Here is a 14,516-nt window from a genome sequence, read left to right on the forward strand (position 1 = left end):
CGCTTCCCTTGCCTCATCAATTTCCTCTCATCTCCTGCTGTCCCTTCTTCTTCCCCCTTGGCTACCTTGCCCTCACTCTCCTCCTACTACTCTGCCCCTCCTAGGGCTCTTTCTCCTCCGCAGGGCTTACCTCTGATCTGTACCCCTTCCCAGAAGGTCTTTAAGGCTGGCAACCATCTTCATATTGCCACTCTCAACTCTCGCTCTGCCGTCAAACACTCCTCTGACATCTGCCACCTCCTTGAAGAACTAGACCTTGATGTCCTTGGTCTTACTGAGACATGGTTCATGGCCAGCTCTGTCACGAGCATTGACACTCTCCTCCCTGATGGCTACAAGATCCTCTCAGCACCCTGATCCTCCCGGTCCGGGGGGAGGGGTGGTTTAGCCCTGATCTTTCGTGAGTGGATTCCTGCCTCTATCATTCCCACTCAGACCTACTCCTCTTTTGAATGCCGTGTCTGTAGGCCTTCTCTCTCGCCTGCCCATTCTCTTACCGTGGCTACCATCTACCGGCCTCCTGGTCAAATCACCTAATTTCTCTCTGAGTGGGCAGACCTATCCTCCTCCCTCCTGGCCTCTACCACTCAACTCCTCCTCCTCGGTGACCTAAATATACATTTAGACTCTCCTTGCTTCTCCTCTGTACTCTTCCGTGATCTCTGCGACTCCCTCTCCCAGTCCATACTCCCCTCTGGCCCGACTCACTCTGCAGGGCACACACTTGATGTCTTGATCTTCTCTGATATCCCCCTCTCCATCCCTCTGACCACTCCTCTCTCCTGGAGTGATCACTCCCTCCTCTCATCTCTCCCTCTCTTCCCCCCAAGCCAAGCCTACCCCAACACTGCCACCTACCTTTCTCGATCATCCGGCCCATGAAGTGTGTGTCAGTTGAGGCTTTTGCCACCACTTTCTCTCCCCCCCTCCACCTTTGGCTATCTCGCATCCTGATACAGCCCTGTCTCTGATCCACTCTTCAATTTCTGATACGCTTGATGCTCTAGCCCCTGTCATGAGGATCCGTTTGAAGTCCAAAGCCAAGTGCAATTCCTGGTATGACTCTAACCTAGCTACACTTAAACGTAAGTGTAGGCAGCTGAGAGGAAATGAAGGACTTCCTGTTCATCCTCTGACAAACTGGCCTGTCGCCTGCTACAAAAACAATACCGACTCTCTGTCCTCACAAAGAAGAGATTCCACATTAAAGCTTGTGTCTCTGTGGCATCTAACAACTCGGCTAAACTCTTTAAAATCTGCATGGAGCTGGCCAACCCTGCTCCAGTCTCTACCCCTTCTGTTGCCTCGCAGTCTCTTTGCAATGCCCTTGCCTCTCACTTCATTTAAAAAACTCAGGACATTCTGTCCACGCTCTGCACCCACACCCCGCCTCTCCCCTCTCCATCTGTGCTTGCTGACCCTCCTTTAGCTACCCTCCCACCATCCTTCTCGTCCTTTCCTCTTTTCACCCCTGACGAGGTCGCTAGAGAAGTCCGATCTATGAAAGCCTCGTCAAAACAGGTTCATCCCTGTTCCTCTAAAACCATCAAGGACCACATTGACACCCTCGCTCCAGCCCTTGCTGATTTTTGCAACCACTCCTTTGCCTCGGGATCCTTCCCCTCCCCCTGAAGCACTCCATTGTGCATCCTCTTCTCAAGAAACCCACAGCTGATTCTTCTTGTCCAGCTAACTATCGCCCAATTTCCATTACTCCCTTTCTTCACAAACTCCTGGAAAAGTTGGCCATCTCTCAGCTTAACCTTCATTCCAATTCTGTTGGCTGTCTCCATGACCACCAGTCTGGCTTCAGAGCTGCCAGAACACGGAAACTACTCTCCTGAACATCCGTGAAGATCTGCTCTCCAACCTTGACTCTAACATTCCCTCTGTCCTCATCCTCCTCGATCTTTCTTCTGCCTTCGACACGGTCAACCATACCATCCTGCTCAACCGTCTCTGTGAAAACGTGGGTATCACTGATCAGGCTCTGGCCTGGCTGACCTCTTTCATCTCAGATCGACCCTCCAAGGTCCAACTTGGGTCCTTCCTTTCATCTATCTTCCTCTCTACCTGTGGTGTTCCCCAGGGGTCTAACCTCTCACCCTGGCTATTCAACCAATACCTGGCAACTCTCGCCCACTGCATTGTCACTTCCTGCTCAAATTTCTAGTGCTACGCTGAGGACACTCAACTCATTTTCAGGCTTCCCTCTGCCACCTCCTCTCCCTCTCTCATCTCTGATTGCCTAACTGCCATTCAAGATTGGTGTTCTGCCAATGATCTATGCCTGAATGCCAGCAAGACGGAGATCCTCCTCATCGGCACACCTTCACCATCCTTTCCCCTCACTCTCTGGTCGGCCTCCCTTGGCCCTCCTCCTACGCCCACCAGCGAGGCTAAGAACCTCAGGGTTATCTTTGACTCCACCCTTTCCTTCTCCTCCCACATCTCTGGGGTCTCTAAAAAGTCAAATTTCCAACTGCACCTCATCAGAGGTACTCTGCCTTTCCTCCCCTTCCCCCAGAAGCTCATGGTAGCCCAAGCTCTGGTTCTCTCTAGTTTGGACTATTGTAACAGCCTCTTTCTGAATCTACCTGCCTCTACTCTCCGCCCTCTGCAACTAATCCAGAACAGGACTGCAAGACTTGTCCTTGGCCTCAAGCCCTGGGATCGTATCTCTCCAGCTCGGAAATCTCTCCACTGGCTCCCAGTGGATGCAAGGATTAAATTCAAAACCCTCTGCATTGTCCACAAGGCTTTCTGGGGCATGGGTCCAAAATACCTTCAGCTATCCCTCTGCAATTACCTCCCCTCTCGAGCTCTTCGCTCCTCTACCTCCAACTTCCTCAGGGTCAGTCGTTTTTGAAAGAAATGAGTCGGGGGTAGATCTCTGTCTTCAGCTGGGACCTCCCTCTGGAATAGCCTCCCTGCCACTCTAAAACTTGAGGGGAACCATCTCCGGTTCTGGAAGCACCTCAAGACCTTCCTCTTTTCTTCTGCCTTCGCTCCCCCTCTCCCCTGCTAATCTGTTCTCGCTTGACACTGTGCACCTGGCCACCCTCTGTCCTTCGGGCCCAGGTACCTGCTCACTCTGCCACCCTCCCGCACTGCCTGCGGGCCACCCCTTTCACTGGGGTCTGTATCTGTACCCATACAGCCCCCCTTTTCTTCCTGCACTTATCAGACCTACCCTGTCTGCTGCCTTAAACCTAGCACATGCACATTGCTGGCTGCATTACCACTGTTTGTTGCCTTTATTATTTATTATTGTTATTTATCTGTTTTTCCTCTGCTTTGCACTTTCCACTTCTCCCTCCTTCCATGCACTTTTCCCCTCCCCCTCTCCAATGCACTTGCACGTTCTCAATGTCACTGGGCCTAGTAAGATCGCTGTTTTGTTCTCCCCTGTTCCCCTCCCTTGCCTTGTCGCGCTCTAAAACACTTGTGTACGAGTGCAATAGAAATAAAATATCAATCAATCAATCAATCAATCATGTAATTCACGTCACTGATGATGCTGTATGCTTTCATAAAGTGTTGTTCGTACTGATTTTACCAGAACTTTCCATGGCAGCAGAGTCCTTTGCTAGTGAATTTCTATTTTTGGGGAAATAAAACTTTGTTTTGCTTGTGAGTTGTATTTTTTCTGCTGTGAGCATTGAGGGGCTTCTGTACGATTTTCGTGACCCTGATGTGATCTCAATGATCGTCACCAACACAGGGGCTTCCAGGCTGCATCCTCGGAGGGGCCGTGCCCACCTACAGTGACCAGTCCCAAGCAGGCTGCCTTCAGTGGTGTGCAGGAGCCGTTTTCACAGAATTCCAGCCTGCTCTTTGAAGCATGCGCGGCTCCTAGGAGAGTGCAAACCATTGGTGGGACCCTGTGATGGAGGAGCTCAGGTTAACATGCAAACATAAGTACACCTCTTGCGGGCAACTACAAAAGGGGTACGAGTGAATGGGGAGGTGAAGTGAAGTGTATGTGTGTGTGACAGGAGAGTGTATCGGGTTTTGTATTTTCATATTATTATTATTATTATTATTATTATTATTATTATTATTATTATTATTATTATTATTATTATTATTATTATTATTATTACCAGGAGGAAAAGGGAGTGTGGGATTCTGAGTAAGGGGAGATAGTGGCGCCATTGCTTACTGTGATAAGGACGATACGAAGGTAGGAGCTCTGTGTAGTTAGAGGGCTGCGCTTCCAGTGCCCAATGTATTTCTGGTGGAGGAAAGAGGTTAAGTATTGGTCATTGTTTTAGCTTATTATTTTAGATAATTGTTTTATTTTATTGAGATGTAATGGTGAAATCGGTGGATGTAAAGGGAGGGTGAGTAAAAATAGTGTGAGTGTGCGCTGTAAGAAGGGTGGGAGTGAGTGAAGGTTGGGGGGTGTGATCAGAGGGCAACAGGGAGGTGGTAACAGAGGATTAGTAGAGACAGTTACAATAACACTGTGCGATGTACAAATAAAAGCTTCTGTTGAATATACCATTGCTAACATGGGAGAAATTACTCCACTCGAGTATAGGTATAGTGTGTTGCCATTGTACAAGGACAAAACTGAGAAGTACCACAAGCAGTAGTTGGTAGTGATCCAGGGGGAATGCCCAGTCGAAAGGTATTAGATCACATGATCATGTTTCTAACCGCTAAGTATAAGGGTAATCAACTGCAGAAGCAAAAAGAGATGTGAGACCTGCTGGAAATAGTGGAGGATGTAGAGAATACTGCCAAGTGTATGCCCCGATGTGAAGGTAGTGCCCCCCAAAAGTGGTAACCACAAAAGCGCCAAAGTAAGCGGCATGGATCACACCTAGAGAGGGGCTCTATCTTCTCACTGCACACCCAGTCACAGGATACACCAATCCAACATATGTGCCTCAGCCAGCTACCCCTCCACCCCCATATTGACCAACCCCAAATAGCATTACACAGCGGTAGACCAAATCACAGAAGGAGTTAGAGGAGCCATTAGAGGCAACGCAAGCAGAGGGGAGAAGGGGAGAATAAACAACGGTGTGGGTTGGATGAGTGGAGGGCCGGGGACATTTTGTTCAGACTGGATAGCACCGCCATTAAGGATGTGCTTGTCGAGAAGCATGGGAGTAAAGATACAGGGGCAGAAAATGCAGGTTATGGGACAGGGAGGTCAGACTTGGAGGCCCACCAAGAGGGACAGGAAGGAGACTGTGACAGTGTGGAAGAGTTTAAATATGAGGGAGGTGAGGGGCAAGGGGCTCCAGAAATTATGCCAAGGGTAGAAAGTTTGTTGGCCGAGCGATTGAGCAGTAGGTGTGGGCGGGTAGCAGTGGCAAGAAAGAAGGGAAGCGGCAAGTGGAGAGCGGGTGAGGACTAGACAAGCAAATTCTGTTAATACACAAGGGACCTTGGAGGGCGCAGATGGATGAAAATAATGTCATCAAGGTGCTCCCGGCCCTTACTGCCGGGGCTTGGAAGTTGATATTCGCCTTCGAGAAAAAGACAGCAGGGGATCCTTTGGCAGTAGGAGACACAAAAAGCCTACTTATTGCAATTGTTGGGGACCAGGCTGGGGACAAGTGGGTCAAAGCAGGGTATAATAGAGTAAAACTAGATGATGATGCGCATAATGGGGCACCATTCAATAATATTAGGGCATGAGTGTGGGACGCACTGCGACGGCCGTACCCCGGCACACTTGACTTACAGTCCATAATGCAGTATACTATGGGTGACAATGAAGATGCCGCTCAATACATTTTAAAAGTGCAGGAGAATTGGCGAGCAGAGATCGTAACCAGTGGAACCGATCAGTTCCTCTTGTGAAACTAGAACAGAAAAAGCTTGATAAAATAGCAGTGCAACGGGCGGTGACAGCAAACACTGAGGCAAATTCAGCAGAGCAGACTGTATCTTGCGCAGATGTAAGGATAGCAGCATGTTGGCCAGGTGGTGAACAGGGGCAGTGGGGTAGCAGACCTCTGAATCAGTATCCTGAGTGGCATCAAGGAGGTAAGCAGTGGGGGAGAGGAGCATTTCAATGGAGCAGAGTGGGACAAAGGGGGTTTGGTGGGATGGGACCCAGAGGTGGGATGGGTCCGTTTCAGTGTTGGAGCTGTGGTAAATTGGGACATTTTACAAGAGAAGGCAGGAGCAGGCAGGGTGTGGGGTATAATGCATACAATCAACCTGCCCCAACATTACTGCAGCTGCCCAGGTTTGCCTCAATACCATATGAAATACACCAGGCTAACACCCAGTTTCCCTCAAACCCCCCACACATACAGGCCCAAGCACCGCCTAGTGTTCAGCCGCAAGCGACACAGCAGAACACCTTACACAGAGGCCAGATGCACACACCTAATGCAGTGTCAAATGGAACAGTAGACCCCTACTGAGGGGTCAGTGTCATGGGAGTAAACCCCTTCACGTTTCCGGGTACTAATACATATCCTGATTAGGACAATCAACAGAAAGCTCTTGCTTGCCCAGTCCTGTCCATGACTACCCACCCAGACGAGGAACCCTTGGTGGGTGCTGAGATAGGTAATAAGCAATTCATCATTATGGTCGATACAGGTGCCACTAAATCATGCATCAACGAAGGAAACTTCCTGCTTTCAGTTGAAACTCTTGACACGCAAGTATTCTCTCGGGATGTCACCACGTCTCCCTACACAGAAGAGGTAGCTATCAAAATAGGAAGGAAAGTGGTGCGTGCAACCTTACTATCCTCAGAGGCCTCCCCCATAGACCTGTTGGGATGGGATTTGTTGAGCAAGCTGCACATAGACATTTCTTTCACAGACTGTTGGGTGGTATGCTCCTCCCAAGGTATGTGTGCTTTAAGGGCAATAGTCATCATCAGGCTTGAGAATGAGAGGTGGTGGTCCACGGCATCCCTGTAGACCCCAGCATGTTTGTCTGTGGAATAACATTATTGCTTGATGCAGTGCCCCACATTGGTAAGGGGTGTTGGCGGGTACCATCAGATTTCATTTTATGACCTGTGGTAACACCAGATCTTGTGTCAGGCACAATACTGTCCCTAGATTTGCAGGGCATGGTTGTGTTGGCCAAAAGGATTGTTGTGGTTGGGACAGATACTCATTGGTGCAAGTGGCGGACAGAGCTGTGTAATGTCCCAACTGTGCCCCTCAAGAAAGTGGCCGATACAGAGTTGTTTGAGGACAGGGATGAAGGTGAAACAATTGTGTTAGCAATTTGTATCCCTTGTGACATTATAATACAATACCGGAAGGTTCAATGATCCTTGTCACCCACCCCCATTTACTGGGAGTGACTTAGAGCAAGTGCAGGAAAGGTTATGGTCAACTAGCGCCCATGAGGTAGGGCTTTTGCAGGTGGTGTCACCGGTTCGAATAACACTGAAGCCAGGCATAGTGCTGCCCTGACTTAAACAGTACCCGCTGTCCAAATAAGCAGAGCAGGGCATACGGCATACCATTGTGGCACTCCTGAATGAAGGGATAATAGTGCCCTCTACCTCCCAATATAACACAGCGATCTATTCCATAAAAAAGGCAAAAGGCAGAGTCAGAGGATTTCTGAGAACCTTTGTCGTCTAAACAACATTGTCCGGGCAGAATATCCTGTAGTTCCAAACCCTGCAATGATACTATGGAGCATCCCTAAGGAGGTGACCAATTTCACTGTGGTAGATCTTAAAAACGCCTTCTTTTCCATACCTCTGCACCCTGATTTGCAGTGCCTCACTGTGTTTACACATGGGGGAATGCATTTTAAGCACATTGCCTCAGGGGTACCGTGAGTCTCCAGCATCTTCAACAGGATCTTAGATGCTGACTTAGTGAACATCCAATTGCCTAGTACCATCATTCAGTATGTTGATGATTTGCTGGTGTGTACCGACAGTGAACAGCAGTGCAGGAAGGATTCCATCACCCTCCTACAGCTGCTGACATACAAGGGGTACAAGGTAGACAAGGCAAAGCTGCAATAATGTCTCCAAGAAGTTCTCTATTTGGACCAGCCAATATCTGTACACGGGAAGATAATTATATCTGATCGCGCCACTTCGGTGCGCAGCACCCCATAGCCTAAAACTGTCAAAGTGATGCAAAAATGTTTAGGGTTTTGTAATTACTGTAGGGTATGAATTCTAAGTTATGCAGCTTACACCAGGCCCCATTCCGCAGGGCCTTAAAGAGGCCCAAAAGAATGACCATAAGATTTCCTGAGGACATGCTCACCAATTTAACAGCTCTAAAAGAAGTGATCTCCATGGCCCCAGTGCTGGACCAACCCTGATTACACGCAAGATTTCTTCTATCTCTTTTCCCATACAAATGGCCAATTGATGACTGCAGTACTGACACAAAAGAGTATGCTGGGCCACAAGCCATTGGCCTACTACAATGGACTGCTAGATTTGGTAATGCAGGGCCAGTTACCATGCAAACAAGCACTTGATGCAGCTGCAATTGCAATTGAAAAGAGCTCCACAATTGTTATGGGGTGCTCTGTTACCCTGTACGTGGAGCAAGCAGTGTTCGCGTTCTTGGAGCGGTCCAAATCAACTCTGACCACACAGCGGCCATACGCATATGAAATCATCCTGTTCAGCCCCAACATTCATATTGTGAGGTGTAAAATTGTATATCCTGCCACCTTTCTAATAGAGCAGTGCACCAAGGAAGATTTGGTAACACATGACTGTGTGTCATTTGAGAGGGACCGGGATGATATCCCGAAGGCAAGGGATAGCCCCCTTGAAGGGGGAAGTGTTTTTCGTTGATGGGTCAGCAACTATCAACCAGAGTTCACGTTTGAAGAATACTGGGGAGGCAGTAGTACGCTTGGTGGACAGAGTATAGGAGGTATTGGTGCAAAAGAGATTACCTATGCACTATTCGTCCTAAGCAGCAGAACCTATAGCGCTCATTAAGGCGATTTTAGTGTCTCAAGGGTGCCGTGTCACTATCTATGTTCATTTGGCTTACATCACCACCACAGTGCATGCAGACCGGGTGTGGTGGAAGAGGAGTGGGATTAGGAGAGATGACAGGTCCCCGGTACAACATGTGGTACTGCTAGACAAACTAATTGATTCTCTATCTCAACCATCCTTGACAGCGGCTGTGAAATTCACCACCCATACTAATGATACAGACGAGGTCTCACTCGGCAATGCTGCCGTGGATGTAGTGGCCAAGCAAGCAGCGTATATACTGGTGCTGAGTGTCCCTCAGTACCAAGTGGTAGCGAGAGAGCAGGGAGCAATTGCCAGACTCCCACAATTCCTTGCCAATTGCCCAACTAATAGAACTGCAGGGACGAGCCCCACAGGAAGAGAAAGAATTGTGGTTACAAAGAGGATGTAAGTAATCAAATCATCACCAGAGTTATTGTGAAAACAAGAAACATTGGGCAAGGTTGTTATACCGTACGAGTTGCTGTTGGTCACGTTCAAACAACTGCATCATCCTTCCCAATTTTCCAAGCAACACATCACTGCAGACATATAGGAGGACTGGTTTGTCCCCAATCTGCAGGAGGAAATCACTAAAATGTTGGTCAACTGTACCATGGGTCAGAGTTACAGTACTGGTCTCACTTTACAAACTATCTGAGGTACACTGCCCACACGAGACAGCTTAGTTATAACACCTCCCTAACCCCCTTCACCAACCAGTAGAATTCTGACATCTTTCTTCACCAGGCAATATTGGCAATAGACATGCGACTTCTCCTGACCTTGTAGGAAAATTCTTCCTGCATCAAGCAGAATAGGTCACTCAATGAAGAAAACAGGCTCTGATCATAAGATATCATGAATATGACCACACCCGACAGGGAAATATAGGTGTGGCATTACTAGCCAACTAGGTGGAACAAGTGTGACATTTGGGGCCTGATTCATGGAATGTTTTCCTATGGGATTGCACCATTACAAAGCACTTCCATGAACCAGGCCCTAAGTCTCATAGGAGAATATAGGTATTACACTTCGACCAAAAAATATAATAGATGTGATACTCTAGACCATACAACAGCTTACGTTTGATTCCTCCGTTCATCTCATTAGCAGAGTACTATGACACCTCAACATTCCCACCTGGTAGTACGATACGCCATCTCACTTAGCCATACAGTATAATTATGTAATTGCCCCTCATAAATCAGCATAATTATAAAAACCTGTCATGAGGCACAATTTATATGACTCCACCGCAAACAATTCGTGTAATAGAGCTGTCAGGCAATATTGGTGTCAACCTATTGGCCATTGTAGGTAGTAATGACACTCTTTATTTATTATTGCAAGGGTAAAATGCCCAAATGGAGTGGGGGCATTGTGGCATGCATTTGAGTCCACTGTGTGAGGCACAGAAGGTGGTTAAGGTGACAGTGAGTAACAGGCCGGAAAGGAAACTTTGAGGTATGGGACATGCAAAGAACAAGGAGGAATGTGAACCCCTTTTTGGGAGAGGGTGAACTGTCACAATCAGGCAGTTTTCTTTAAGGAACGGGTGAAGAGGCACAGTGAGCTAATTGAGGGGTGGGGAGCACAGTGACAATTAGTGAACGCCATGTGAGAAGTGACTAGCAGGGGACACTGTAAGGGATAGAGAGCACATTCAAATGCAGGTATCAAATTGAAGGGGATGGAGCATGATTGAATACAGTGGGGCAGTAAAGACTGGGGGCATTGATCATGGCAAAGGATCCGGGTTAGGGATGGTGATCATTGAAAAGTAAAGAGTTCTGTGAGGGACAGCACATTCCCTGAGTAATAAAGTATTCTTTGAGGACGGGACGGAGTGTGGTCGCAGTAAATGGTGCAAAGGCTGAAGGCGCTACCAGAACAGGAAATGATCGTGGGATGAACAGGAGAGAATGGTCGTGGGCACAGCAACGAACAAGGGGCAACCTGAGGGACAGAGAACAAAGTCAGTGGAGGGACACAGTAAAGAGAAAAAGTCACAACAGAGAAGAAAGCACAACAAAGTCAGTCAAAATATGTATTGGAAAAGAATGACATTCGTTAGTATGAATCAAACAGTGGTACATGACAGAAGTAGGAAGACTTCAAATAAACTGTTAATGCTGTGGCTTAAGTTCTGCACAAAGCTCTGTGTACCCCATCACATTGCTATTTTTTAAAAATACAACAGAAACCGAAATGTGCGTGCGTTTGTGCATGTGTTAGTGTGCATACATGTGTTTGTGTTTGTACATGTGAGTCAATATTGTGGGGGTGGTTTTCCTGTGCAGATCTGAAGGCCACGTGTTTTGGGTGGGTGTGTACTGCTGTATGTGTGTTTGTGTGTAATGAGTGAAATGTTGTGTATGGTATACAATTGAGGGGATGTGGCAAGTGTGCATTGTTGTATGTGTGTAAAGTGTTGTCACTTGTTACATGATTATGTGTAATTGCAATTAACCTTTGGCTGCTGTAGTGATGTATGTGTGTGTGTGTGTGTGTGTGAAGGAGAGAACAAGAGAGAGAGCGAGAGATAGAAAGGGGCAAAGAAAGAGAGGTGGTTTATTACCCTTATTATGTAAACATTTACACCATTTACCTCATATATGTGTTAATGCGAATGTTGCACATTTGCACTTCTTGTGAAGCAGATATACCCTTTACCTCTCTACACTACAAGATGTGTTTCAAGCAGGAGCCTAAATTCACTTGAAGTCAAAAACTAAAAGGAATCTGTAATATGCATATGTAACTAGAAAGGAAGGTATGTCTCCTAAATGTAAGGATTTCAATCATCCAAACCCTCTCTGAAGACATCCATCTTGATTTATCTCGCCAATGGACATGTCTAGATTGCATCATAACAGGGAGGTATCTTAATTTCTTATTTACCTCCATTTGGATAGAAGTATGTTACTTTTTTTGACTGCTTGGGTGTCATCCTCATGAAGCAACAATTCATAAAAAGGAATGCCATGTCTGGCCCATACTTACGGAACCTATTTCTCAAGCACTCTAAGTCGAATACATTTCTATAAAGAGAGGCATGTATGCATTTATATGACTATTTCACATATCCCTTTTTGGCCCTTGACAGTACAGGTCAGGGACAAATTAATTTACTTGCACAATAACCAGAAGCTGTGACGAAAATATAAGTACAATTTGAAATAAATAACCATACATAGTAACACGATACTGAGCAGTTTTTCCGCACTGGATGAACTGTCAATGATATCTGACTTTGCCAGGATATCTTGATGATTTCAACATTTTCTTTACAAAATGTAGGTATGGAAGCAAAGATCTCAAAGAAAGTGCAGAGACAATTTTGGACTCCACTGGACTCTTCCATTTGTGTACACCAGTTCCCTTGGAGAAAGCCATCCTGGTAGGTATTCATAATGAAGACTTGTATTGTGCATGTTTTTTTCTCATGAAGCACACTACCAAATGGCGCTAAAAGGAAGCAAAACATTCATGTATTGTCCCCACCTTCTATTAAGTGCAACGATGCATGGCTTCTCATTTCAAGTGAACTTTTTTGACTCATGGCGTGTGCTGTGCAGCATTGAGGGTCTGAAATTGTAATCTCTGTTTAGATCCAATTTCTCACAGTATTGGTCCCTTAAGCGTAATTGTGGAGTACAGGAACGGATCAAGAATAACCATTGATCATGGGAAGTAGCATTGATCTCTTAAAGAGCGTTCGGCATTCTAACACAAGAAATAGGTAGTCAAGGAAGCATCAAGGGGAGGGTTGCTGGTCACAAGAGGGCCATATACATGAATATCCATGTCTGCACCTCTTTCGATTGATAACATTGTCAACGTGGCAAATTACACACACAATACTGGACTCTCATTGTCAAGAGAAGTAGTCATACTAATAGCATATTTGAGAGCATATTGACATTGAAGGGTTATGATCCACCTCCACTTAAGCAATGTTTAGGTACAGCATACTTGCCCAAGAAGGGTTTACAGAAAATAAAAAAAGCAGTAAATAGCTTGCATTTCTAATAGACATTTCTCACCATAGATTACTTATCTCAAAAATAATCCCAGGTATTTAATTGAATACTCAGAATTCGGGACAATATTGCAGGGGCAGGTGGTAGAGATGTGGATAAACGAATAAAGAACATGCCCCTAAAGGTAACCCTTTTCATCTAAGAGCTGTTGTTCTCTGCCACTAAATCCATTTTTGAATCAACGTGCTTCAAAGTTTCAACAGAATTTCTCCAGCATGTCATCCTCTAAATCCTCGTAGTTCAATGCTTGCAAACAATATGGGCATCGGAACTAGGTGTGACATCCATGCAGGATGTATGTTGTGCTTGTGGGCCTTGTCCAGCAACGCATTCCGTGGCATTAATAGAAAGACCAATAGGGACAGGAGAGTAACAGAAGATATGGTTGGTCACATAAAAAAGACCCAGACCTGTGCTTCTATCTGAGACTGAAAACAATCATAAAACCTCATAAATAGAAAATTAAAAGATCCTACTCGGAAACCATGGAATCATTTAAGCAAAACCACTGAGTTTCCAGATCCACATTTTGAAGGTTGATAAAAGGGCAACAGAAGGCCTAGCTCTTCAGCTACAATGTGCCATGTATCTTCGGGTATCTTCAGGTACAAAATGTTGCATCAAAGGAAAAACAGGCTGACAGACATGTAAACACTTTTAAATAAAGATGCAGGTCTTTTTTCGCCATTTAACGAGGCCCTTATTCAGCAAATCCTGGCCATGCTGGAAAAATCTTCATTGACTTTGGCAGTGAATACAATTATTAAGCACAGTCATTTCCATAAGGTCTAGAGATGCAAAATTCCTTAGACCAAGTCAGACCTAATGCATTTACATTGTTTCAAGCTGGTAAGAAGCCCCAGAGGCTAATTCTTTTAATGGAGGAGAATCCCTGGAATATCGCCATTGTTTCCTCTGCATCTCAGGATTTTCTCAGAATATTTTCCTTGAGTTCTGGACCCTACACATGTGTATTATAGATTTGCTGCATGCTCGAGGCAGCACAGTGGAGAGGAAAGAAGGACAAAGACCTTATATTTTATTTATACAATGTTTATGAAGATTCCATCCTAAACCCTCGACTTGGAGTAATTTCTTCACAAATGATGTTCCAGGTGTCTGAACCGGTCCTAGAGTAATCTAGGATTTCACCCAAAAGAAAGTGCAATCACAACAATTGTTCCCACCTGAGAGGGCTTGCAAGCAGTGTGGCATCTATCCTGTTCGTTTTTTTCTTTTCTGTGTGTTATTTATATTTATGATTTGGTTGTATTTACCCAACCTTAGAAAAAAAAAAAAAAAAAAAAAATACATGTTCATACAATAAGAACAAATATGATCAATACAATATGAAATGAAAATAGCATAATATCACTTTTACATAATGATTAAGAGGGTTAGGAAAAAATAACCTGACATTAAGTTTGCAGCTTTATCAACTCTGCAGCCTTAAGTAGCCTAATAACAGCAATTTGTATTTATTTGAATTTATTGAGCATGTGTTAGGCACTTATACA

General features: G+C 45.7%; 1 protein-coding gene across 1 annotated transcript in view; it reads left to right on the forward strand.

Annotated features, from left to right (window-relative positions):
- The window catches only part of LOC138491456 (calcium-activated potassium channel subunit alpha-1-like), a 1,832,603-nt gene that overhangs the window by 1,529,011 nt on the left and 289,076 nt on the right, over positions 1–14,516 (forward strand). The window contains exon 20 of the mRNA XM_069617974.1: positions 12,257–12,356. Coding sequence (XP_069474075.1) covers positions 12,257–12,356 — 100 coding nt within the window. The remainder of the gene's footprint in view (positions 1–12,256; positions 12,357–14,516) is intronic.

This window comes from Ambystoma mexicanum, chromosome 10 (genome assembly GCF_040938575.1).
Source record: "Ambystoma mexicanum isolate Mex_15411 chromosome 10, UKY_AmexF1_1, whole genome shotgun sequence".
NCBI classification, from domain to species: Eukaryota; Metazoa; Chordata; class Amphibia; order Caudata; family Ambystomatidae; genus Ambystoma; species Ambystoma mexicanum.